Source organism: Colletotrichum phormii (genome assembly GCF_030913505.1).
Source record: "Colletotrichum phormii strain CBS 102054 chromosome Unknown BDP81scaffold_2, whole genome shotgun sequence".
Taxonomy (NCBI): domain Eukaryota; kingdom Fungi; phylum Ascomycota; class Sordariomycetes; order Glomerellales; family Glomerellaceae; genus Colletotrichum; species Colletotrichum phormii.
Window position 1 is genome coordinate 2963002 of NW_026851444.1, and position 26193 is coordinate 2989194.

A 26193-nucleotide genomic window follows, 5' to 3' on the forward strand; every position below is an offset into this window, starting at 1 on the left:
GGAAGGAACCTGAGCACGTCTTGAGTTGTCCTCAGGCTAAAGGGGTCACCTCGAGTACGAGGGCCTCTCTCACGCCAGCCACACAAGACATCGTCTGGCCTAGGACTGCATATTCATACCTAGCCATCTAGGTCTCGACCGTACACTCAATCTCCCCCGAACACTACCCACACTGAGAACACTCAAAAAGACAACCCTCATGAGGACGAGAATAAGGCGAGGGAAAAAGAGGAAAGTTGGCCGTCATGTCTCCTACAAAGTTACATACATGTACACATTTCATCCCGACGCCCATCCATCACTTCCTTCAATCTGCTGACTTTCTGCTGCCTTTCGGATCGTGCCAGTCCACCAAAGCAACCATGCCTTCAAACACTTGGACAAGTCAAAATAATATATGCTATAAACTCCCCTTTGAGGGTCTTTCTCGTTGGAAAGACCTTCTGTTGATGAGCCAGACCCAAACACCGGTTGTTAGTTAACCTGTTCCGAAACTCCAAATTCTTTCCAGCATTTCGTTTGGTAAATTTTTTTTTTTGCTTCTTTTTTTCCATCTTGTTTCGATTCAACCGTAAAAGTTCTGTCATGCCTTCTTTTCTCTGATGCCTATCGGCCCGCCTGCTTCGACAATGATTTGCTCATCGATACGTTTGCTGGTGTCGCCCCACTCAACCCGCTTCCATGTCGTGATGCGAGCCTCGTTGGTATCGACCTCGAATACACGTATGCGGCGGTGGTATCCTCCATATCCGGCATAGCCGCCAAAGCCGACCCCACCGGCGTAGCACATCCAAAGGGCTGGCTTCTGCTGGCTATCTAGTGAGAGGGAGCAGTAATCGTTGACATGATCACTGGACAAGGTTAGTCTGTGGTTTTGATGAAGGCTAGCGATGAAACTTACTGTCCACAGCTGACCATGACGACGCCCTGCTCGACAAGGGCGTCACGGAAGCCAGAGTTGAAGTTGGGTGCTGTAACACCCTCTTTCCATTCACCCTTGATGGCGAGATCGGCATCCCTGTACTCGGGCAAAGGAATGTGAATGAAGGCCAGGTCCATGTGAACCTTGCTGTACTCCTTGTGCGCCTTCTTGAGGTTGGTAGAAGTCTTCTTGAACCACTCAATCTGGTTCTGTTTAATCCAGTCATATCCATGGTATTTCTTCTCATCAGGCGAGTACGCATGGGAATCGAGCATGTAAAGTGTGAGTGCCGAGTGGTCCGACTTGCCTCTAGCAAGGACCTCGACATAGTAGTTGCCAACACCATCGATTTCTTCGGGCCCAGCCTTTGCCAGAGAGTATGGCAGCGACTCCAGAATTTGCATCTGGGCAGCGCGAGGGAGCGAACCCTCGTCATCGTGGTTACCAAAGATTGAAACATAGGGGATCTTCATTTTGATGAGAATCTGGGCGATTTTGAAGATTGCCTAGAAAAGTTATGTCAGTGTGTGCGCCCAGCCCGACAGAAGCAAAGTCACTCACCGACTGCGCATCAGGAGCAGTTTCGCCATTGACCTGATCTCCACTGAGCACGACCAAGTTAGGCTTCTCCTCGGTCAGGATCTTCTGGACGAAATCCAGCGTTCTGGGGTCCGCCTCGCACAAGCCCCCGCTGTAGCCCTCAGGCATGGCATCGCGACATTTCCCGACGCCGGTGCTGAGGTGGAGATCGGCCAGTTGCATGATTTTGAATCTGCCGTTCTCGGGGATTCGCGGCTGTGGCTTGTGAGGCTCCTTCTGGCTTCCTCTCCGGAGAGTGATGTGGGTGACGGGGACTTCTTCGTTGAGAGGAAGCAGCAGGGGCGTTCCGGTAATCTGCCACCCATCGCGAGCCTCGACCGCATCGTCGCCAAATAGCACATCGATGCCTGTGACGGCCTTCTTGGAGTCGCTGTCCTTCTGGTTGGAAGACCGCTTCACCCACAATCCGTATGGTCGGCTCTCCCATCTCTCGTCCTCCTCTCCCTTCTTAGAAGTTGTGGGGTCGAGTCGGCCGACGGAAACGTCCATGACAACCTTGTCCTCTGGTAGTAGCTCCTCCTCTTTCTTTCGTGCGACATGGACGTATGCGCTGGTTGTCCATGACTTGCCCAAGTACAGGTCCTTTTCGATTCGGTGCCATTTACTGGTATCGAGGTTACAGGATGTGAAGACGTTTATACTCGAGCATTTCGTTACTGTGATATCCGTGACGATCAGGCCGTGGTGGTGCTGTGGCATATAGTGGTGCATCGACTTCGGTAGTACTCGGAAGTTGCGGTCGAGGAAGAAGACGCCGATGAACGTCAGCAGCGTCACCGCGGCGAGCTGGATTATCGTCCGTACCTGGGCGAAGGCATCGTTAGTACGGCTTTCTGCCCTTCGTCAAGCGCAAGGCAGGACTTACTATACGGCGCGTCATGTTGGGCGACTTTTGCAGTTGTCGCAAAGCGAAGCGAAGCCGGTCGTGGCGAAGTGAGGGCCGGCGGCGTCGTGATCAATCGAGGTAGCAGGGCGTGGGCTGAGGGAACACGAACACGAACACGAAATAATCGGCTCGAGCGAGCCTAAGTTCAAGCTAATACCCAGGCCATATCATGGCCCGCAGGTCGGCAAAGGTGGAATAAAGATGGAGAGGAGTAGATACGGTGGGCGCAAAAGAGCTTGATGTCGGCTCGAAACTCGAAAGACAGCTCAGCGGACGACAGGGGGGGTTGAGAAAAGGAGCAAGAAAAGGCACGAGGCAATCAACCGAGACTCGGTCGATAAAGGCCCCATTTGGGTGGAGCCAACTGCCACCTCAGAATCCGGGGTAGCAGTGCACTTTTTGGCATTTGGCCATCTGCTAATTGCTGAGAGGGGCCCTGTGATTGCGCCCGGTCAGTGGTCACCACCTCACTCACACACGGCTTACCGGGGTACGTACTCGCGATTAGGTTATCAAGGTTTCATTGGCTTTTCCCCTGACAAGGCCAGGCCGCCCCCCGAAAGTCCTTTTCAACTTCCTCCAAGACTCCAAATGGTTAGACGAAGATTTCGTGAGGGACGCGGCGCCGCCATCGACCAGGAGAAGACGGAGGAGCTGCCGGGGAAACAGTAAGCAGCCGCACGTGGCGTCGACCATCATTGACGCGTCCATGTCTATCAGAGCGTTACACTCCTAGCCACTGTAGTACCGTTCTATCGCCTGCCAGACCGGTATGTCATGTACTTCGTACGTTGCATAACGCTGCGCGTCACATCACACGGGCCGTGGTGCGACGCAACGGCAGCATGTATGGATATTGCGCACGTCGTCCACTTTGACTAAGGTATGGGGGGTAGAGCCGCTGACGGCGCTGAGCAACAGCTTCTTCCATGTTAACGTCATGCCAGTGGAGCCTCTCGTCCCGTTCCATCTCTATCACCACCCCAAGTACGTAAGCTGGAGACGACGTGGTCTGAAGACAAGAGACGGACACCTGCAGCCCGCAGATCTGGCAGAGTATCTTACTTATCCCACTTTATATTGACGCACTCAGTATATGACGGCCGCGCGTCAGAAGCTCGAATTGAGTTTGTTAAGCAGCCATGCTCCCAGTTTCTCGCGACTTTGAGGACGGACGAGACGAAATAACAATCATCAAGTCTCGTCACATTGGGATGACAGAAGCATTGACAAATGATAAAGTTGAAGATCAGTCGGGCTCTGCTTACCCGCTGGCGACCAACTTGAGCCTCGACGATTGAGTCATTCACAACAACACGCATTTCAAACGACGCAAGACAATGTCTTTGGCAGAGACCTTCATCACTCGAACTGATATATCATCTTGGGCCGCCGTCAGTTGCAATCACATGAGTCCAGTGTAGTGGCAAGAGCTGCGTTGCCGCGGGTGTGCTGCTCGCTACTTCACATGAGATGCCAAGCAAACCCTGTAGGTCTCCCACCTCAAACAACTCTCACATCTTCGAGTGGTGAGTTGTGGCTGCTTATCTCATCAATTTATACAGCGTGAGGCCTGCGGGATTTCTTCAAGAGACAAAGAGACAACTCATTCTCTTTGTCTTGATACCGAAAACATGCATCTCCAACTGTGCGGCAAGATGGCACTTCACTCCCTGACAAAGCTGCATGGGGAGAAGAAATGAGTTTAATGAGACAAGAGCAGAGAAGAAACGCCGTTGAACATCTCTTTGTCACTGCCTTTTCCTTGCAGTCTATTTTTGGGAGCTAGAATCTGCCTCATCTCAAAACTTTCAGATCCAATGATGCATTCTTCAACTCAATTCCAGACGTCTCGCAAATCGCCAGCAAACAAAGGGCACTCATTCCTGGATGGACAACTTCAACTTGGCTCAATGCAGGAACAGTGGCCCGTGCTCCCACATCCTCGCTTAAGGCTCCGCGGCACTTTCCCTTAAGTAGCTGCACAAGCTTGATAGCCGAGTACGTACCTTTACCGGCAACCAGCTGATGCGCCGCAGCTTAAGCAACTGGGAAGGTCCCCTTTCTTGTTGAGCCTGGGAGGTACCTGCCTACCTCACCTTCCCGAAGCTGTCGTCCTGTGAACCAAAGCAGCAACGACGCGCCTCAAAAATCGTCATAACCCCCAGCGATCCATCAACGACCGCCCCTTCTCTCCGCCTTCCAAGTTCCACCCCAATTCCATCATCAATTTCTTCTTCGCCCAAGTTGCGCAACCTTTTCAACGCTGTCGCCTTCGCATCAAACGTCCCGACATCATATCAATAAAACTCAACCAACCACTCCGACTATAAACCAACTGTCGCAAAGATGGCTACCGATTACAGCTCATTGAAGGTCCCCGAGCTCAAGAAGCTCCTCCAGGAAAGAAGCCTTCCCGCAACGGGCAATAAGCTCGACCTGGTCAATCGCCTCAAGGAGAACGACGCGCAATCCGCGCCCGGTACGTCAATCGATCCCGAACACGCGCTTTCTTCGATCGCAACCTAACAATCCCCAGCCGCCGCAGAGGACGAAATCGATTATAGTGACGACGACGAGCCCGCGCCCACCAAGGCCGCCGAAGCACCTAAGCCCGCCGCCGAAGCTGCCCCAGCTGCCGAGGAATCTAAGCCCGCCGCTGCTTCTGCTGCAGCTGAGCCTGCCGCCCCCGCCACTGAAGCCGCGCCCGAGGCTGCGCCGGCGGCTGAGACGACCGCGGAAGAGGAGAAGAAGACAGAGGAGACTGCAGAGGCTGCCGAGGCTGCGCCAAAGGAGAACTTTGCTCTCAACCTGGATTCGACCGACGCCGCAGCGGAAGCCAAGAAGCGCGCCGACCGCGCCAAGCGATTCGGCATCGACGAGGACGAGGAGGCCAAGAAGAAGGCTGACCGCGCAAAGAAGTTTGGCGTCGAGGTTGACAGCGTTGCCGGTCTCGACTCTGCGCTCCCCGAGAGACGTCCCAAGCGCGGCCGTCCTGAGCGTTCCGATGAGCAGCCCGGGCGCGATGCCAAGCGACAGAGTACCGACGGTCGTGGACCCCGCGGTCGCGGCGGCAGGAACAACAGAAACGGAGGACGCCCTGAAGGCGGCCGCCGCCAAGGTGGTGGTCGCGAGGGCGGCGGCGAACGCGACACCAGGCGCAGCGCAGCTGCCGACCCTGCCGAGAAGGCGAGATTGGAGGCGAGGGCGAAGCGCTTTGCCAACTAAGTGCGTTAGGGTGCTGCGCGTTCGAATGGCGAGAGCCCCGGAGGATGGGGCCTGTATACTATGCCCGGCAAGAGGTGGCTGGCGTTTCGGTCTACGACAGATGATTGGGAGACGCAAACCAGGCATGCGATTAAAAACAACGCACGTCTTTGGTCTAGGAAAGGCGGAGACGATTCAAAACGAGATGGCATCGACAGCACGAGTCATCTCAAACAAGATATTTTTGACAGTAATGGAATAGAGCTAAAAGTCTTTTGGTATTCCCCATATTTCCAGTCCCCCGCGAGCACTACGGACGTCGACTATCTATGCACTTGGTAGTTAGTACTCTTGCCTCCACGGCCTCGCGATCAATCATCTTCCCACAATCTCCCTAATGACCTTGGTCATGATCTTCGCATAGTACCTAGGCCCAGGAAGTAGGTTGACAAGGCCGAGGTGCTCCGAAATGAGATGCCCTGCTACCCTCGAAAGACGTCTGAAGCAGCCCGCCTGCAGGCGCCGACAGTGTCGAGAGCCTGCTGTTCGCCGTCAACCCTACGATTCACTGATGGAAGGAAAGCGTCAGCCCAAAGATCTCAACACACCTGGGTTGAGAAGAATTTTGAACAGCTGACGCTTGCAATGACCACCATGTGGTTGCTCATGTCTTACCTCTAGCATTGCCATCTCCATTGAACCCCTTACTAATAGTAGGGGTCTGAAAGAACGCGATCCCGTGACTGACGCCCCTCATGGATAACCGGCACTCGTTGACCAAAAGGGCTTTAAAACCGCAACAGACATGCTCAGCTTCCCCAGTGAGAAGGTTGCTCAAGCCACAAACCCCCATAATTACGATATTGAATACCTACTTTAGACCTTGTACATGAGTATGAGCAGCATCCATAGGGAGGCAATGCCGCAATCGAGTCGCCTAGCTCCTTCTCCAACAGTCTCGTTTGATAGTCTTTGGGACAACTGGAACTGGTAGTTCGCCACGATGGATCCTTATAAAGGACATTCTCTGAGGCCAAGGTAGAAACGACAAGATCGTACGTGTTGTCATCAGAATCATCGGCACCCAAACGCACCATTAGACTAGAATCGTTCACCATCCGTCGACTCATATATATCGGCTGACGAATACGTAAAAGGCATCGTTGGACATGGCTTAGTACAAATTAATAAGTGAATATACTTTAAGAAGATCACTAGTTATAGCTATAACTCATTATCCATCGGCTCGCCAATAATATAAGGCAACGAATACGTGAGAAGCACCGTTAGTAGATACCGAACAAGGAGCTGATGTAGAAACAAGGGCTCAGCACTCCTTTCTTTACCGAATGTGCTGTAAGAGAAGCTAGCGAGTACTGCATTGTCTAGGGGCGAATGCCAAGCGTCAGTAGTACCGCTGTCGGCGTCCATGATGACCTTGACCGAATCAAAGGAGCGGTCTGAATGGGTAGTTACGTAAATAGGTACAGGCAAGGCACCATTGGGCAACATCGCATTCAGAGATCCCAAGACGATCTGAAAGATAAACTTGGAAAACGGTGGACTACTCTATGATGGCCAGAATTTTGACCACCTTGACATGGAGAAACGTGAGCCTTGACCAGAAGGAACCTTGCTCTCTTGTTGATGTCTGAGGAGGGAGTTGAAAGAAGGGACATGGTTTCGCTCCTTGTTGCTCGAGGAGAGGCAGGCTTTACATGAGCGGTCCTAAGGTCACCAAATATTTCTTCTAGAGAAGGCCTCAGATAGCATGGAATATCTTTCCCCACGTATCCTTGAATCAAGTAGCTTACTGTTTCTCCCAGGCGTGTGGTGTCTTTTCTAGGCAACACTTGCAATATGCCGAGTCATCAACTTAGGGCCTCAATCAAGATAGAAGCAAAAGCTAAATAGAATCTTGACATCTTTTTAAAAGGAAAAGATATTCGAGTATCAAGCTAATTATACGAAAAACCTCGGAAGCAAGCAAAAAAATGAAAGGACAGAAGGAGGGGGGTAACTTACCTAGAACTCACGCCCCTGCCCGGATTCGAACAGCGCGCCCCTCAGTCAACCCGAAATCTGACTTCATTGGAGTACTTGTTTATATAACTACTCGACCACCTCGCACACAGCTTGACCTGACCCGCCGACCTAGACAGACGCTGCTGTGCTGGTGACAGGAACTGCGTTGGAGGGACCTAAGTAGGATAGCCTCGCCTTCTTCGGATGAGAGAGGGCAGCAGGGTAGGAGGGCAGGAAGGTGAGGTGGGGGCTTGGGAAGGAGCGGCAATCAAACAGGTTCAATTCTGACCAGAAAAATTCAGCTCAATTACAGCTTCTACTTGTCTGACAATTGAGGTACTCAATGCAAGCAGCTCTTGCTCTTACACAACGCGATCCAGAACGACCCTTGCCATCAATGCCTTCCCAAGTGGCAAGACTAACTCGACTCCTTACCAGATAAGTTGATAAAGGTTGCCTAAACGAATCCAAGGTTCCTTCTGGAAGCTCCTGTTGGAAGATGGATCCAAAACCCTCTATAACCTTTCCATCTTCAACACCAACCAACCAACAACCCCTGTCACGAATCATCGGACTATCTAAATCGAAAGATATTTCGGGTTTACACAAAAGCGACAAACTATTCTCGGCGATGAAAACAAGAGTACCCTCAAAGTATCTGATCTCCTCCTCGTCCTTCGCTAGGCCGCCTTCACTGAAGTCACTCTCTCGCAGGCAGCAACTTTTACCCAGCGAAGCGAATCGGAACTCTACCAACGCGGTGACGAGACACAATGTTCCACATGCGCAGAGACAAGCAAAGGAGACTGTAGATCTCTCGAAGCAGCAGAATTATATCGGCGGGTAGGGGAGGTCCCACTGGTGTTGCCAAGTGGTTCGAAGAAGCAGGGCAAAGTATCTCGCTGCCTCGATAGTCTGGCACGCCACGATCCCAGACCCTCAAGTCTTCAGGGGTAAGAATTAACCGCTACCCCTTTTCCAGAAATGCGTTCTACCTACTGGCTGTTCTCCGCACAAGTGGTCTCTAGCCAAGAAGCCAGGGAGGAGTCTCAAGAATGGATACGAGGAGTTGGATCTACGGCTTCCCATTTCAACGCAGTCTTCAGTCTGGGAAATATCATAGGGATATCACTCTCAGATTCAATCGCGTTAACACGTCCAATGAGACTCAGCGAGATCCGCACTATCATGAAGCTTTTTCGAAATTCCTTATATCGATTGCATTCATTGGCGAGAACGATACTCTGTGTGAAGTCTCAGGGGCCACTGCATACCAGAGTCCCGAAATCCTGTACCCAGAAATGTTAGCAACACACCCACAGGCACGCCCGCCAAGTCTCAGAAGCTGCCTGCTACCCATATCCAACTAGCATATCAGCCGCCACCCGATCCCATTAAACGCCAACCGCGTGAGACCCGCGCGCTCGAGAGCGGGGGAAGACAGGCGAGAGGGGTGGGATGGTGAGACACAGACGACAATGGCGTCCAGACACACCCGCAACTGCATGGAAAGAATAAGCTCAAACGCCACGGAAGCAAAGGTCCCATCTACAGAGCCTCCTCCGCGGATTCGGGAAGAAAGCGAAGGAGGAGGTGGGCCGCATCGCGGGCCTCGTAGCCAGACGATTTGGTGTTGCCTGGATCCCTCACGCCACTTGAATCCCGAGGTTTGAAATAAAGCCTGGAGGCGGTGGGACGGAGCAACGATGATTGAGCAAAGTCGACAAGCGGAACATGTCCATCTCCATGGTGGGAGTCTCTAGACCACCGACCTCTCGGGGTTGACAGTCTCCATCTCTAGTCGGTGAACACTCCTTTGCCGATCGACTCTATCCCGACGGCCCCCGGGGCAATACACAAGCACGGGATATGCCGATGGGATTGAGGCTGGATCGCAACAACAACGATGGACTGGAAAACAACTCTCCGCAAAGTCTCCGCAAGCGAACCAAACATGAACTCTGCGGACTATTCAGTAATCTCTCCTCTTAACTCCACGGCCTTAGCACGCTCCAAAGTCCGCGACCCCCGGCATTTAGAGGTTACGCAACAGTGGGAACATCCGGGGCCCAGCCCCTCGGTAGAGCAAAGAGATGATACCTATGCAGCCGTTTAACAGCGAACCTTGGCCGTCAATCATTGCTTTGCCGCAGACCTGCTTGTCAAGATCCCAAATCCTACAGTCAGAAAAAGAAGCTTGGCTGCTTCTCGAAAAAGGCATGTCTCGTTGCCTGATCACCAACCAACCTCCTTCCCATGTACCCTAGCCCTATGAAAGGCACCCATCAATGCTGTGCGCTGGTTGGGGGCCTAAACATAGCAGTTGTAAGGGAGCAAATAAGCGGTGCGTGGGGTACCGAGAGAAGAAAACAAGCTTAAGTCGGAACGAAAAAATATCAAAGTCCCTTTTTCCCATCGCACGCGCGGGGGGACGGGGAGGGGGAGCGGCGTCATTCTCGCATAAAGCTGCACATGCTCCGAAAAAGAACAAAAAAATCAGAAGCCTAAGCTTCTAAGCCTCTGATCATACCCGCCGTACATTAGGCAGGTGAATTAAGCAAAGTGCTCTTGGCCTTTGCTGATCAGAATATCTCCGTGGAGCGAGAATGTACCCCTCGTTGACGTCTGAATAGCCTCATGGCATGGGCCAAGACGACTCAAAGTCCTTCCCATCAACCTTAGTTTAGTGGCCAGTCCCGCAAGTATCTAGACCTCAGTACGGATTGAGTAAACAATGTGAAAAAAAGGATCCATTTTCTGGAAGGGGGTTCACTCCTCCCCGTGTCCGTGTCCGTGGGTAATGAGGATGAGCCCCCTACCCTTCCCGAGCCGAGTTAATCTGGCAGCCTGGGTAGGAAAGAGAGGGAAGCATGGGTACTAGAAAACCTGTCGTCTTCGACGATATCCTAGTCACGATTAGAAACCCGGTCATGTCGCCCATGCAAAGTGCTACCCGTACCCCATCTCCCGAGAGTGAGACATCGCCGTGATCCCGGCCCCATGGACGGACGTCACCCCTTCCCGCTGGCGGACCCGCCCATGGCGGGGCTCTCGGACTCACTTCTGATCGATTCTCGAACAGGAAGGGAAGGGGGTGGGAAGGGGAACATGGGAAGGCCCGCTGCAGCCCTGGTGACTTTTGTTTTGACGAGAGTGGTAAAGTCGATACGACGAGACAAGGGGTTGAAGCAAGCCCAAATGTAGTGCTCGTGTACACTACACTTGACCTGCTTTTTCTTAGATACGTGCATGCGTGGTACCTACCTTACATGTATTCTTACATGGCGCGCCTGTTCTCGTTCGATGGCATCCGGTATACTGGTGCTTGAGACGGTTCGTCGATCTGACCAAAAGAGGAAGAATTGCGACCTGGCTTGCATAAGAGAGTGTAGGGATTACATCAAAGTAGGACGGCATATGGCGTTTTCTCCTTTCGCGCAGGTAAATTGTAGCCTTCCGTCATGATAGTCGTGTCATCTTGTCGTCAACTCCATTCGGCCCCGAAACCACCTCAGTCCAACTCAGTTAGTACCATACGGCCCATCGAAAATCCCACAATGCCCACTCGATCTGACCGACTGCATTGGAAAACAGCCGCGCGAGCGAGAAAGGTTAGAGCCATACGATATTCAAGACTCGTTGGGCCCCGCGGCACTTGAAACAGTCCCATTCGCCAGCCCCGAACGCAGGAATCGAATCCTCGCGCTGCTTGGAAACCCGGAGGAACGTTACCAGAAGGAAAACCAAAGTTCCATGTGCTTCAATGTCTCGATTAGGGGGAATAGGGGAGTAGTCTTGACGCAAGAATCCTACACAACGGTTTTCCCCTTCCGCCGTCCTAGGATAGGTTCCCGGGATACCGGACCACGCAAGGAAGGATGCGGGATAACGAAACAGCACACACTGCAGAGCACAGGGCTGGCCTCACTGTAGGTAGTCTACGTCAACCAGGGCTGAATATTTGTCAGTTCTACAGCGTGGGCATGAGCACACCCTCTCGTGAACTTGGTACCTCTCTATCTCGCTCGAATCGCTTACCCTACAGGTACTCTTGTACGAATACTTTTCCTCCCGGAGCCAAGTCTCCACGACCATAGTTCGTAGCGGCGCCCTGCCCTACGCCCGCCCGCCCGCCGGGCTCCCACGATGACGGTAGACTAGGGCATACGAAAGCCGGGGGGTATTTGAACTGTGGTTGATGGGGATGACGCTAAGCCTGGCGATCAAATCAGGACCCGAAAAGTGGTGCCAGGTGATGGGTGAGAAGCGGACGCCGCGCCCGCCCGCGCATATGTTCCATGGTCCATAGTAGAGAGCAAAATCAGGTGTAAGTGGTGTGGCTTCGCCGCGTTACCGCATCGCCAGCACCGCCGCATAGCCGCCCCCCGTGATTACGTATCCGTATCGAATGTGCCGGTTGAGTAATAGTAAGCACGTTGTCGGGTTATACGTATACGAAATTAGTGATTGACCAACCAGATGAGCAGCTTCGGATCAAGAGATTGTGGGTTTCCTTTCTCAGAGGTAGTCTCACAAGAAAATGCTGCTTGTGACCTGTCCGGGAGATGTCTTCTGCCCGCCCGGACAACGCCGGAACACCCCCGGACTACCGGGCGGCCGCCCGCCGAACGCCTTCCCTGCCTCAATGCCTGGCCTAGTACCCCCGACAAACTTTCAGACTTGCGGTCGGGAGTCCCCTTGAGTGTAGTTTCAACGCTTGTCATCTCGGCTCGCTTCTACCAAGGCAATGAGAAATAATCAAAGTTGCAACAAGTGGTGATCTTGCATCGCTTACCCGTCTCCTCAAGATCCACCCGGCGGCCGACTCTGCGCTATTCCGTTCGCGGATGGTCATTCGAGGTCAAGCGATCACACACAACTCGTGGGGTTCAGGGTCATGGCCCATAGGCGTTGTGGACCCCCATGTTCGCTTCACATCTTTCGACTGGGGGGCTTCAGTGCGCCTAAAGGGAAAAAACTCTGCGAACCGCTAGCTGACCTGGTTTCTTTAAGATCGGTGCTAGGCAAGGGGTTCATGCTATTAACTTGTTGTAAATGTCATGTTTGCAAGTTACGGACAATCTGCTTTCAGGTTCTAGACACGCCTGATTGTAAGAAGCCAAGAGCGGCACTGCAAGGATACCCAGTAGCCAGAGGCAACAAGAGGGTTTGAAGGGGACCAGCCCGCTTAACAGGCTGTGATCATTGACGATGACTATTAGAGCCGATGTGGTTCGGAGCCGATGTGGTTCGGAGCCAATGTTGTTCAACGGGACACCACAAAAGTACCCCGATGCTCGACTCGCCGAGCTGCTTTGGCATTCACCGAGAGCACTGACAGGCACACGGGGACAGTGGACGTGGTCTCTAGCGCCGCGACCGCTCGAATGCCGGGCTGCATACCCCTCCATCCTACCCATGTTCTTGGGCGGCCGCTGCCTGCCGCTCTCGACGCGGATGCTATGGCATAGTCCACTCGTTGCAAGGAGCGTGAGACGACTGCTCTTCTGCTTTGGAATGCTGAACTTTTGTTAATAACATAAATGACGTGCAGTGCAGATTCACAGATAGTAGTGAGAGATTGTATCAGTATTGGAGATCTTGACAAAAAGCCCGGAGTAAATGAAAGAAATGAAATCCAACAAATGCATTGCCCATATAGAAACCCCATGCCTCAACCCAAACGTCCTCCGACGTCATGTTACGCCGTCGTAAATGGAAATCTCATCGGCCCCACACAGAGCCCGGAAGACTCTCCGAACCAACTGAGAGCTTTTCCAGGCTTCCAGCACAGCACCCGCCTCTTGCCGCCGAAGTGCTTGCGAGGCATCAAGGACTGACGAGTCGAGGCCGATTGTTCAGTCCACAGTTCATGACAGAATTTGCTTTGCAATTTCGTCGGCCGCTTCTGAGGACTAAAGCCACGACGAGCTCAAGTAGGGTGGGCCGGCAACAGTTTGCACACCACGATGGTAACGATATCGAATGGTGAAAGAAGGACACCGCGAGGACAGCGAGCGCGTCCCCGGTCGACAGTACTTGATCGTGTATGATCGAGCCGGGACTTCTTCAACTGTGACTCGGTCCATTAGCACCCGCTTGTTGGCTGTCCGCCGTGGAAACATACTGTTGACTCGAGCCCTTGCTTTCTTTCTTCTTGCCGCTGCTTTTCTTCGACGAGTTCTTGCTCTGTCCTCTGGTCTCTATCCGAGGGAGAAGGCCGTCGAAGATGGCATACTGGTCGTAGCCTTTGCCTTTGTCATCGGGCGAGGTACCCTTCGAGCTGCTGCCGCCGTTGGAGTCCATGGTGTTGTTCGATGTCCTCAAAGCCGCGATCTAGTTCAGTTCCTCTGTGTCAGTCAAACCCTTCAGTCATGGTTTGAGCCTGGAAATACTGTGGTTTCTTGGAGCTTGCGTAGAAGCTCGCTTGTGTCTTGGTGTGTATACGATGACTGGGTGGACGATGCTTGATGAGTTGAAGAGTAACTCAATGCGTTTCGAGAGGATTGCTGGTCTTGCTGGCTCATTCTGAAGGCAGTCTCCCACGAGGTTTATATCTTCCAGAATAGATAGGTAGAAGGGGAAGTTCTTCCCACCGCCGGTCGTGAAAGACAAAGCCAGGTCAATGGCGGAGGGACTTTGGAAAGTTGAAGAACCAGCCCTGCGCGGCGAAGTTTCGAAGAGGTGTACAAGAAAACGATAGACTGGAGCTTCCATAGCAACTCTAATGACTTTGGAAAACTTGGCCCTAAGTTAGGCAGAGCCGTCAGTTGATGTCGTTGTTCTCGGTTTCAGCCCACACCCCCCGGTCGACTCAAGGCAGGCAACGGGGACGTGCCGGGCACAGTAGGAAGACTGCCTGGCCGGACCCGTTTCTCAACCAGACCTATGCCACTTCCCAGGAAGGACTTTTGCAGCTACTGACTCTTTCATTTGGCAAACAAACCCATTCTGGGTGGGATACGTGTGGCGAAGTTGCGAAGAAGATGGACGATTAAAACGTCTGGTTGTGCCCGGTGCCCAGCAAACCGTCAACGTTGGAGCTATTGCAACTGAACCAAAGTCCCATCGTGCCAGATCATGTGCCTTGCAGTAACCGGGGGGAGTCACCAGTAAGCATAGCTGCCAGCATATGCATGCTGACAACTGTGATTCGCTCAACCGCGACAGAACTGCTAGAGTTGACCATTGAAGTTCTGAATGGCCTCAATGCAACATCGTGTAGGCCATATGTCCGGAGCCACAATGGGTCTAAAACCGATAGCTCTGCAGCGCGAAATTGAGTGCATCCAGCATCACGATTCAATTTGGAAATCGAACACTGGTTGAGTCAAAGGTACTTTGAGACGTCGTATCCACACGCTCTCGTCGACTTGCATCAGCATAGGGCTGAAACTTGACTTGATCCCAAAGTTCTCTCGCGAATCCAGATCATCTGTGAAGGATCTGCTTGGGTTCTCCGTGGACATACGGCATCAGTCTAGATCGGCCGTAAAGATGATCGGCGCCGAGTGCCATTCGATCTATTTGCAAGCAGTGTGACAGCCAGTTGAGGACGGAGTCAGTCATGCGCCATACTCGTCACCTCGAGGCTTCACCTCTCACCGGGTGACACCGACGACAAGGGTTATCATCCCTGCGGTCTCGATGTCTTCTTTTCAGACTCTTTTGGATTGACCACTTATCGTATAATCGGCAGTCGAGCGATTCCACCGCAAGTCGAATACGATTGAGGTCTTAAGCGACCCGACGTGTGACTGAACATTGGCTTTGAATGAGGGCCAGAATCGCGGAATGTCACTGCAATCAAGGACGGTTAGATCTGGCTATTCGTCGATTAGATACCGAGCGGCACCAAGAGCGGCCGCCCGTGCTCCACCAGGCCGATTAACAGAGGATTGGTGTATAGCCGCGGATCAAGGTTAGGCTCATCTCGGAGCGTGGGTTATGGAGATGTGAGACTCCAGGCAGCCCCGAATGATGTTTGCTCGAGGAATTGCACGCGCTCGATAGAATTCTGGAGCCTGAAGATACATTCCGCCAAACCCGCCATCCGGTGGATTGGCTTCTATTCGAACAATGGGGGAAACATGTGCAGGCAGCAGCTGAACCCCCAGGCCGTGAAAACGAGGTTGCGGGCCGTCCGATGTCGTCGGCTGGTGGTTCTGCTTCCCGCGTCTGTGCTGGGCATCATCTCGGATGACATGATCACGTCTCATTCCCTGCCGGACACCCCTCTGCCCACGAACCAGGGCGATGGAAACTTGCCACTTTTCTTGGTGGTCCATGCGACGTATTGAGTAGTGGGATCCACAACAAGTTGCCGGGGTACGATGTTGGCTCCGTATAAGTCTAACCATCACGGAAGGAAATCTCGAAGGAGAAGACGGCTGCCATCCTTCTCTTCCACCATGCCCCTCGGGGTGCAGACGGCTTGAGGGCTGAGGCTTGGACACCGAGAAGTTGGCCTGCGTAATTGGTGGTTGACGGGAGATGCGCCTTGTGACAATCAGGGTGGTGATTCGACGGATTTGGGTTGCCATCCATGAATCCATGATCTTGATGAGTACCTTGCTTTGATGTCTCCTTCACCCCTGCTCTCTGCACAGGAGAATGGAGGGAGACAAGACAAGCCCCGTGGCCTACGGGGCCGCCATTGAATATGCCCCACGCCCTCCGGCTACAATACCGCAGGCAGGCCCGGGATAATCGGCGTGTCGACCCGACTGACTGGCTTGAGGAGAAAACCGTAGTGTATCCGTACCGTGGAGGTCTCTCGGTCTCTGGATGGAGCAATAAAGAAGACCCGTTTTTGATGGGACCTTCATGGGGGCTCTGGGCCCTGGCACTCTGCGGCGGCCGCGCGACAAATGTTGCAGCTTTTGCTCGCGCCTCTCTCCAATGGGCAATCCGTAACGTCGCCAATCAACTGGTCTACTAGACGAGTTTCCACGCCGCACCCTGGACCAGTAGACTCCCAAGTTTCATATTCCCGAAGAAGTCTAGTCATTCGTCTCAACGCGACATACTGCAACCTCGAGCAGTCTCTTCGTTCTGGCGTCCGTGTCGTTGGAGTGTTGGCTCCCTGGGCTCTAGCCCTGGGCCCTGGCCTGGAAGCAATGGCCATGTGCTGATGATACCCGACCCGTTCCCCACAAGCTCGGACAAAGCGGGCCTATGCCTCACTCTATTCAGAGTTTCTCTCTTCTTCATCTCGTCTTGCTTCGGCTCTTGATGGGAATTTGCGGTCGGGACGCAGAGGACTTCTCTTGTCGAGGAATAGCTACAGCGTTGAAGCGGTAATCGTGGTTGAGTACCATGGCGGATCCCCACCCCAGACAGGCAGTCGAATTCGGAGCCCCCTCATCTTGTTTCGAGCCCCTATCAGGCAACCGAATACGCTGGGTGGTGCGCATAGAGATGGAGGACTGAAGGGAGGTCAGTTTGTAACTCATTTGGTAGCGATGATCTCAGTCCTGTCCAAACTTACTCTGAACCGTCGTCCTTCAGACGTGGCTGCCGGAGGCTGTCAGAGGGCGACTCCACCTGATGGTGGCAGTGGCACGACTGGCAGCTCGATGGCCGTCGACTCATCGCGCCGTCGTCACAATACTTCTGTCTGACATAGGGTTACTGGCCCGCCTCATGCTGGCATCTGACCGTTGCGGATAATACTGACTGCTGATCTTCTGCTGCACCTTGCCCTCAGCCCCCTGCACCTTATCCACTTACACCTCCCCTGTAAGGCGATGGGTGACATTGGGTCCAATGCCACCAGTAGGCCGGTCGTGCTGGTATGGGGGCGGGAAGACAGGGCCTTACCGGGCTTAGCGGTTCGTTTGCTTACCGGTTGAGTCCCCTTTTTTCCTGCTTTCAAATAACATATCCATCTGATTCCCCGCGTTCTCGCGAGAAATTGTCTCATGACGGTGAAAGTGAAGATTCGCCGATACGAAAGCATCTTATATGATCCGACGTTGATACCATACGTTCGTTGTATTTGCCAAGTCGAGATTCCGACATAGCCAGCGCCATGAAAGCTTCCAGTCTAGCCGTCCCGCCGAAGCGGAAAACATCAACTGACTCCGAAGCTGACGAAGTGACAAGCTCTGGGCAGTCAGCAAAGCCGCGTAAGCGCGTGCCCACCGAAATATGGGAGACGAAGCGACCGATTATCACCCGGCTGTATCAAGAAGAGAAGAAGTCGTTGAAGGAGGTCATGGAGATCATGCAGCGCGACTACCATTTTGCTGCAACGTAAGCCCATCTTTCCGTATTTTGAGCATATCGATTGCTGAAGAATAGTAGCGTCAAAATGTACAAGTCGAGAATCTGGAAATGGGGCCTTGACAAGAAACTCAAAGGTGACGAGGTTCTGGCAATCATGCTTCTTAAGCGGGACCGGGACCTCCTGAAGAGACCGACTGAGTTCAGAATCCGCGGACAGCCAGTCGATTTGGAGAACATCAACCGGTATCTCAAGCGGAACCCGTCGTTGATGGCCAAGTTCAGGGCAGGACAGACGCCCAGCGTGCAAACGGCACTTGAGGTGACTTGCCGAACTCCTTCGCCGCCTCCAAGTCCAGCGATAGCCTTGGCACCGACGATGGAGATGCAAAGTACCGAGCAGGTTCTCTGCCTGTTTCGAGATTATATCGATGGATCCTTTTCGTCTGGAGCTTGGTGGTGCGATTTCGATGTCGACTGCTCCAACACTCGTTTCAACCCCGGAGACCGTAGTAATGACTTATTCGAGAGAGTCATAGCTAGCTTTGCTTTGGTTAACCGATGCATGATACGAGGAGACCAGATCAATATCAACAGTGTCCTTGGCCCGGCCTTCGAATCTCTGAAAGAAATTGTAGCTGCCGAAAGTCCAGACTTTGTTGCTCGAACGGTCTGCCTGCTCTGGTATCTGGAGCGCCACCACAAGCATGATCTTCTTCGACTGGTTCTCGATTATTTGGCCGGGCTTATACCGATTGTGCTTGGGCCTCATCATATCCTCGCCCATATCTGGCGTAGACTGGGCGCGACCGAATTTTCCGACTACTATGAGCTGTCCATGCGGTTATATGCGCTGCTACTTCCAGGCATCGAGCAGCGGGTGGGCTCGGCCAACTACTTGACGCACCTACTATACAGCGACTATCTCGATTGTATCTTTGCTCGACAAGATCCGGAGGATTGCGAGGCAATGCTCAGCCGCCACCGGGCTCGAGCTGAGGCCTCAGGGCAAGACCACTCGTGGCTTGGTGATATGGCTCTGTCGCACGCTGGTCTACTCGCAGCTTGCAAAGAAAAGCAGGGCCGACTGGACGAGGCTGTCGAGGTGCTGACAGCTCATATGAACGCGTACAGCATGACAGATGAGCAGGAAGCCGCCGTCAATCTCGAGCTTGGGGTGAAGTACTATCGGATGGGCAGCGTTTCGGCAGCGATTACGTATTTCAAGTCGGCAGCTCGCATTGCCCTAACGTCGGATGCAGACGAACGGATTTCCATGACGGCATTGGCCAACTTGGAGAAGCTGCTCCAAGAAACAGACAAGACGGCCAAGGCGGACCGAGTACACCGATACCGCATGGATCGCCTAGCAGCATTTGCAGAGAAGTCGGCATCGATATCGAAAGGCTTCACTGAAGAGTACGAAGACGACAGCGATGGGACGAACGATCTCGAGGATCTGCCAGAATGGTTATGGAAGTGTGACGACGGCGAAGGAGAAACACCAGCCTGGCTCGAGCTACCTTCCTTCGGGTGGATCGACAAGACGTCCCCTTCATCGTTCGTCGGTATTCCCGCGGGCGCACTGGAATGGACCAATACGTCTCAGTCAGGGTCTCCCACAGTCTTATCGACAGAGTACCCACCGCATCCAGGGGACCATTTGATCGACCCTGAGGTTGGATATCTTTACAGACATGATGGCGGCATTCGGCAAACTTGACCACCTTGTTGAGTGTTGCATGAACCAACCAAAGTGGCCATTGGAGAAGCAGACTCTGTCGGGGCCAACAGCAGGTAATACGCCGCTCAACGAAGCTGGGCATCACTGTGGCCTTTTGCGAGCATGGGCTACCAGAATACTGCCGACGAATGATTGGCACCTTGCTCAAGTTTACTGGAACGTGGTTCTGCGGCAGCTGGCGACACGAGTTGAACCTGTTCATTCTCTGCTGAGGGCGGCTCCGGATTTCGAAACACGTCGACTCTGTAGCATATCCTCAGAAGGTCGGGCGAGATTTTCCCGGTAGATGAAGCAAGCCTTCGCAGGCCGAAGAGGCGTAGTGTCGGAACAAGAGCCACGAAATGTGTCGAGTTCTTCTAGGGAACATTAGCACACTAATGTCGTGGTCATGATGAGTTTCGCCGCCATCCCCGGTGGACATGAGAAGCACCAGAGGGCGAGGAGCAGAGAGAATACAGGAGAGAAGGAACCAACTAACTTGCGTCGTATTGCCTCAACAAAGGGTACCTTAGGTACTTGAGGCTCGGACCATGGAGCTTGATAGAGGGATCCGGCGGGAGGAGGTTGAACCTATCAACAAGGAAAGAGCCGACCATTCTCCAATTATACTGGCAGGAGAAGAGTACCACTGGTGAAGCTTGGGAATAATGAAAAGGAGGAAGAAGACACGGGCGGCTTTATCCAAGAAAGCCGCCATCATGGATGTAAGAGATGTGACGACAATCAGAAGGTTGTTGAGAACTCGAGGTGTTGTGGCCAAAGAAAACCAAGGCGGAAGATACCAATTAGAGGAGCAAGACGCGTTTACGCCCAGGCAATGACATGGAGGAAAATACACGATGCCTAAATTCCACACACGTAATAAACATATCATTCTCTTTTCGTTCGCCTTGTCGTGCTATTCCCAATACGCCGTTACTGTCTAGTGCATGTCTGCCTGCCTTCCTGCCCACCCGCCCTTTTCTTACCTTACCACATATTGAAAGAGTTGGAGTTGAGGATGGTTTGATGGTAGCCTAGCTACTTTCTCACTACCTACCTTACCTTACCTGAACTTCTTCTACCTCATCTGATTACCTGTTCATGAGAATTAGGAAGAACACCAAACAACATTCCATTGCACCAGTAAGAGGGCTTAGTGTCTCCAGGGAAAGCGCCACTTGGACAGGAAAGGAAAGAAGGAGACATGACGGTGGAGGAGGGCAAGAAGTAGGGGCAGGATGGGTGGTAGGTCAGCAGGTACACAAGACAGGAACTCCAGTCAACAGCGTGTGTGTAAGTAGGTACCTAGGCAGGCACCTTCCCAGGCGCCGTAGACGTGGACCTTCTTTTGTCGAGTCTCACAACGCAAAGAGGAAGCAGCAGCGGCGGCTTGCTGCCTTGGACTGCAGTCATCGTCAACCATGACTCTTACGCATTTGAGTGACGACAATGCTTGCGAAGCCATCACCAAAAAAAACACCATACTCGCGATAATCCAATTAAAGACCATCTGCCTCTATTCTCCATTGTGTTCCCGGCCGCATCACCGGCGATCCTCTCCGAACATCGGTGCCGTTTCGGACGGAAGATCTCGGGCGGTCCGGTCAACAGACCTCCGCCTTACCGTCCCCTGCATCACCTTCGACCTCCCTTGGTTGATGAACAATGGCCCAAGAGACTGCCAGCGAAATGGAACCGTCGCGACCGCTACGCACGTCATCATGCATCTAGTCCATACCGGATACTCCTAGAGGCTTTGGACCTCCACCAAATCTTGAGGCATTGGAGCGATCTAGGAGGAATGCACCAATAGGTTGCACTCCCAGTCCATCGTGGGCACAAGCGGCCAATCGACGCTGCCCAAGGCGAACGTGCAGCGAAAGCGGAACGGAAAGGAACCTGGGGGGGGGGGGGGGGGAGGGGCGCTTGTGGGCGACTGTGATTCAAGATATGGATATGCGGGTAGTGTTGACGGAGTGTCTGGCTGAACCAAGCGTGAGTATCCTGTCACATTCTAGTCTTGACTGTGCAGTATTGACCTACTAAGGGCCCGTTTCGCAGACCGAATGGCTTTTAGAGCGCCGTCTCCTATCCGTCGACCGTTGCGTCAACGTCGCAAAACGGAGGACGTCACTACGGACCAAGTAATTGATATCCGACGGACTCGACAGGCAAAGATCGCCGAGGGAGAGATAAGATCTTTGACCTGCAGCGACCTGTCTCTTTCATATCCGTTATTTGCGCTGGTGAAAGTCAAACACAAGGAAGCATTGACAACAAATATCGGCGACCATGTATGAATGACTCGGTGGTGACTAGCGATGAGTTGTCATGTGCACCAGAAGGGACTGTCAGACATGGTACTCTCCTGTGGTCTACGGATACCCTCTCTGAATTTTGGATGAATGCAGACTTCATGCAGGAAGCTCTCATGCCAAGGAGCACCTTCATTTTTGGGCCGACAGACTCTCTCACACAGCCTATGCCTGCAGCCGTCTAGAAGAGAGTCGAGGGTGGGAGCCGGCACACCGGCACACCGGCACACCAGCGCTACCGCTTCGTAGCCTCGAGACGCTGCCGGCATGGCCTATACGCATAGTTCAAAGACGACATTATTCATGATATGCTTGCCTAGTGCGGCCCTAGTGATCGCGACGATCTCGAGCAACTGACCTTGCACAAGTTGGTTGAACTCAATTCCATCCTACGAGCGGACTTGGGTCAGCCATCAATTGAATATCACGAACGGTGTCGATAATATCACTCCGTGACCAGTCGAGGACGCGAATTGTCGCGGATTGCCATTATCGCTTGCCGAATGCGCCCTTGGCCGGATTCGCTCATTTTGTCAGACGCCGGTAGCTGCAGGTGCATGGCACATACATGGACATACACACTGCAAGCCGACTGCAGTAGGTGAGTAGCTCATGCGTGTAGCCAAACAGAGGCTGCAAGCAAGGTGTGTTGGTCTCTTTCTAGCCATTTCTGGTGGGCGACGGTTTTGTCGCGTCGGTGTTCCGCTGACTTTGTCAAGTTAATTAAGAGCAAGGCCTACGAATACGCAATTATCCAAGAGACCAACAAAAGACGGATCCATCGCGGACGGGATACAGGCTAGGAACAGCATACCAGGCCCAACCAGTCAGCCGGTGTAGCATGGCCCGGATAGAGATTTGAAAGTCAATAAACGGGACGCTGGACCCAGTTCCGAGCTAGACGGTGCCACGGTGGGAACTTCTAATGCCCACCGCTATCCAAAAGCAGCTTAAACGGGAGCAGCTCTGGGCGAGGCCAATTTTCAAGTCGTCTGCTCTGATCCCCAACTGGGACCGGTCGCCCTATGAGGTTGTACGCCCTTGGATTTGATGCCATGGACCATGGCCTAGGCGAGCCCCCATACCCTCCCTGCTCCGTTGCCCGTCCACATGGATAGCGGACACTGGCGGTACCTGTCACGGGCTGTAGCCCGTTGTCTCACTGTGTACCTGGAAAACAGAGGGACATGCACTGTAACGTAATATCCGAGGGGCACATCACTTCCTGGGGGTGCGCACATGGGTGTTTGGAGGACATGAGATTTGAGAAGTCGTTGTATGGATACCAACGAACGCGAAGGTGTCGCAGTATTTGGTTTGCTTCTTCGTTTCTGCAAAGATTTTGGCCTGCGGTCAGCTGATTTTACGAAGTTGACAGGTTGGACGATCTCAAACGCAGGTGCATTGGGTATCCTCCAGGACGGATGGAGTGGATTCTCTGTCTGCCATCTTTGGCCTCGAGACCGCAAGTCGACAGCATTTGGCGACAGCGCATCTACACTTGTCTCCAGACGCGGACTCGCCCAGCTTTACTTGGCATTGCAGTTGTTTGCAGTCTATGACTCTACAAAGTGCTGTGGCCGTACGGCACTGGCTGACATATTCTGATATTCATGGCTCATGACTGCATGCCTCTCCGACTGCCAAGGACCGGAGGGTTAGAGGTTTGCAGAATGCCGTATTACCGTCAGACGGGCCATTTTGGACTGGACACAATCATGGGGGCAGCCGGGCCAGTCGAGTGAGAGTCAAATCTATTCGTAGATTTGGACGACAGACTCGACCCATTTGCTCGCGCTGTGCCGCCCATTGTCACCCGTCACCAGTCGCCCTGGCACCAGCCATTCCGCACCTGGGCTGGCTCCGGACAGACGTGACGACGACGGCCACGAGGCACCGAAACCAAAACTCGTGCACGGAGATGAGTGCTGGCGAAGAATGAGTAGCTTAGCGTCAGACCGGTGAGGCGACGGTTGGCTGGCTGTTTTGGGGCCAGGCCAACGACGGATAGTCGATGAAAGAGGGACGAACGGTTGAGTTGCAGTGGCAACCAACGTTGGAATTTCAGTTTCCTTTGTACGGAAAGGTGCCCCCTCGGTGTAAGGTGAGGAAGTTGAAGCTTGTGTTTGCAAAACTGATTCATCGCCCGGCCGGGTAATTGTGGAACCAATGCCGTTCTTTGTTTTCCCCCTTGCTCCTCTGCCGCGGCAAGATAAGGCAGGTACGGATATCCGTACCTTGAGGACATTCATTGCCTTAAGATAGGTACATGCAGACTATCAGCCCAATCTGCCAGCCTCCAGGGAATCACGGAATATATGCGTCTAATCTTGCAGCAAAGGGAGCATGGGCAAGAAGACGAAAAGCAAGGATGGAGATGGGCCAGGGAATGTGATGAAAAGAGGGTTTCTGCAAATCAATAAAGTCACGAGTGTGATGACTCTGATGAGTGAATGAGAGTGGGCGGGATCCACAGTGGTATTCAATCCGTTATGAATACCAAGTAAGGCATCCGTAGACCGTACTTCGTAGACCTTGGGAGGAGACGAAAGAGAATACCTACCTAGCCCGGTGAATACGGACCGGAGACGGAGGGGTGCCAGACCAGGCCGACAGCCGTGCATTGACACACACGTACCGTACTGACGCCCCTGGCTGGACATCTGCACACTGCACGCGGATACTGCAGACAGGGTCTGGTACAGGAAGGTAGGGAAAAGCCAAGATGAGATCGGCACGCAGAGTACTTTTCTCTCTCTTGCCTCGGGCTGAGAAACGGGCGGCAATCAGTTTCTAGATTTTTGGTGAACACGATGCCTTCTTTTCAGGATTCGAGTTTTGTAAGCCTCGGGGCGTTCAACATCAAGAAAGAATGGATCTGACCTTGTAGCGTAGCTGGCTTAGTCAGACCTCGTACTTTGAGCTCCCGCTCAAGGTGACTCTGGTTCGGGGATCTGAATGGAACCAATCAAACGTTTGACGTGCGGCCGTGCCCCGTCCTTCCTTCGGCACTAGTCCGTTTGCCGTGACTGGCTCCGTTTCGAACGGCTCCCGTGGCATGTCTGACCCTGCCGTCTCCGTTCTTCCTCCACCTTTTTGGCGTCCAGTCCAGTCGCCAGTCCAGTCGCACCTGCACTTTGCTGGGCACCTGGGCTTTTGGCACCGCATCGCGCCGCACTCTTGGTTCCTTCTTGCCCGCTCGGTTCTCCCTGTCACTGACTGGCATTGATCACTTTGGTTTGCGCGCTGCACCGCATTTTCCCACCCTTTTTTTCTTCCTTTCCCTTTTTTTCGTTTCTCATGCTCCCTGGACCATTTTCTATCATCCCTTCCCTTCCGACCTGGAATTGGCACTGGCACACACATACACACACGCACACGCACACACACGCACACACACACACACACACACACATCACACGAATACACGCACTTGCTCTCACACGGCATCCCGGGGCACCTCAACTCGGAGTCGACCCTGACATAAGATACCTACTGGGACGTTGCGTTGCGTTTGCGCCTCAGACTTGCTTGACGCTTCGCGTTCTGCTTCTGCAACCCCCCAAAAGTGCTTGTCACTGTTGCGCGGCAGTATCCCTTTTTGCTGCTGCTGCTGCTGCTGCACTTCCCTCAGCATAGCCCAACCGAGCCTCCCCCATGTTCTCGTCATAGCCCCCCCTTCCGCCCATCGCCGTTGTTTCTGCCCCTTCTGTTCCCTTCATTTACCCTAACCTCTCTTCTCTCTGCGGCTCCCACTCCCTTTCCCGCTCTCTTGTGTTCTTCCTACTCCGCCATTCTTTGCCTGCGGCCATTGCCAAAGGCTCCAATCCCTCGTTTCCCCCCCTTCTTCCCTGCCTGTGTATGCTGCACAGCGAGGATCCGAGTCAATCGCATCCCAGGAAAAACGAGTGCTTGAACTGCTCAGGTTTCTCAACTGCATCATAGAGAGCGAGAGAGATATATACTGCGTAGAAAGACCGGACTAACGGGTGAGTTCGTCCCCATCTTCTTCCCAACTCGACTTCTTCTCGAACACCCCCCACGGACCACAATCTACTTCTTGTATTACTCCAAGACCAAACGGAAGACGAAAAGAAACAGAAAAAAGAAAAAGAACGGTGGTAACTGACGTTGGCCCGGTTCTGTGGGCGCCGTGTGTAGCCAGCTCATCCCGTCCCGTCTACGTCCTACGTCCTACGAATCGCAGACCGGTCGCCACCCTCCCATTGATAACCTCGCGCCGGTCCATCTCCCCCGCCAGCAACGCTTCTCTACGATACCGATA

At 53.2% G+C, this 26193-nt stretch overlaps 6 protein-coding genes across 6 annotated transcripts; 3 read left to right on the forward strand and 3 right to left on the reverse strand.

Moving 5' to 3' along the window:
* Window positions 1–583: 583 nt before the first annotated feature.
* BDP81DRAFT_445640 (calcineurin-like phosphoesterase) lies at window positions 584–2402 on the reverse strand (the record flags this gene model as incomplete). The annotated part of the gene is made up of 4 exons (XM_060591977.1): window positions 584–851; window positions 902–1428; window positions 1484–2326; window positions 2388–2402. 4 exons carry the CDS (start codon window positions 2400–2402, stop codon window positions 584–586), a joined length of 1653 nt encoding a protein of 550 aa, XP_060450985.1.
* Window positions 2403–4757: 2355 nt separating this feature from the next.
* Window positions 4758–5636, forward strand: BDP81DRAFT_445641 (uncharacterized protein; the record flags this gene model as incomplete). The annotated part of the gene is made up of 2 exons (XM_060591978.1): window positions 4758–4890; window positions 4948–5636. The coding sequence occupies 2 exons, from the start codon at window positions 4758–4760 to the stop codon at window positions 5634–5636; spliced, it is 822 nt and encodes a 273-aa protein (XP_060450986.1).
* Window positions 5637–12130: 6494 nt separating this feature from the next.
* Window positions 12131–12425, forward strand: BDP81DRAFT_416843 (uncharacterized protein). Its single transcript, XM_060589574.1, has one exon. It carries the CDS (start codon window positions 12181–12183, stop codon window positions 12340–12342), a length of 162 nt encoding a protein of 53 aa, XP_060450987.1. The 5' UTR covers window positions 12131–12180; the 3' UTR covers window positions 12343–12425.
* Window positions 12426–13709: 1284 nt separating this feature from the next.
* On the reverse strand, window positions 13710–13946 carry BDP81DRAFT_389951 (uncharacterized protein; the record flags this gene model as incomplete). The annotated part of the gene is made up of 2 exons (XM_060587339.1): window positions 13710–13719; window positions 13768–13946. 2 exons carry the CDS (start codon window positions 13944–13946, stop codon window positions 13710–13712), a joined length of 189 nt encoding a protein of 62 aa, XP_060450988.1.
* A 3922-nt stretch (window positions 13947–17868) lies between these two features.
* On the forward strand, window positions 17869–19590 carry BDP81DRAFT_457625 (uncharacterized protein; the record flags this gene model as incomplete). Its single annotated transcript, XM_060593303.1, has 2 exons — window positions 17869–17897; window positions 17949–19590. 2 exons carry the CDS (start codon window positions 17869–17871, stop codon window positions 19588–19590), a joined length of 1671 nt encoding a protein of 556 aa, XP_060450989.1.
* A 3999-nt stretch (window positions 19591–23589) lies between these two features.
* Window positions 23590–24313, reverse strand: BDP81DRAFT_91387 (uncharacterized protein). Its single transcript, XM_060596490.1, has one exon. It carries the CDS (start codon window positions 24158–24160, stop codon window positions 23663–23665), a length of 498 nt encoding a protein of 165 aa, XP_060450990.1. The 5' UTR covers window positions 24161–24313; the 3' UTR covers window positions 23590–23662.
* Between the last annotated feature and the right edge of the window lie 1880 nt (window positions 24314–26193).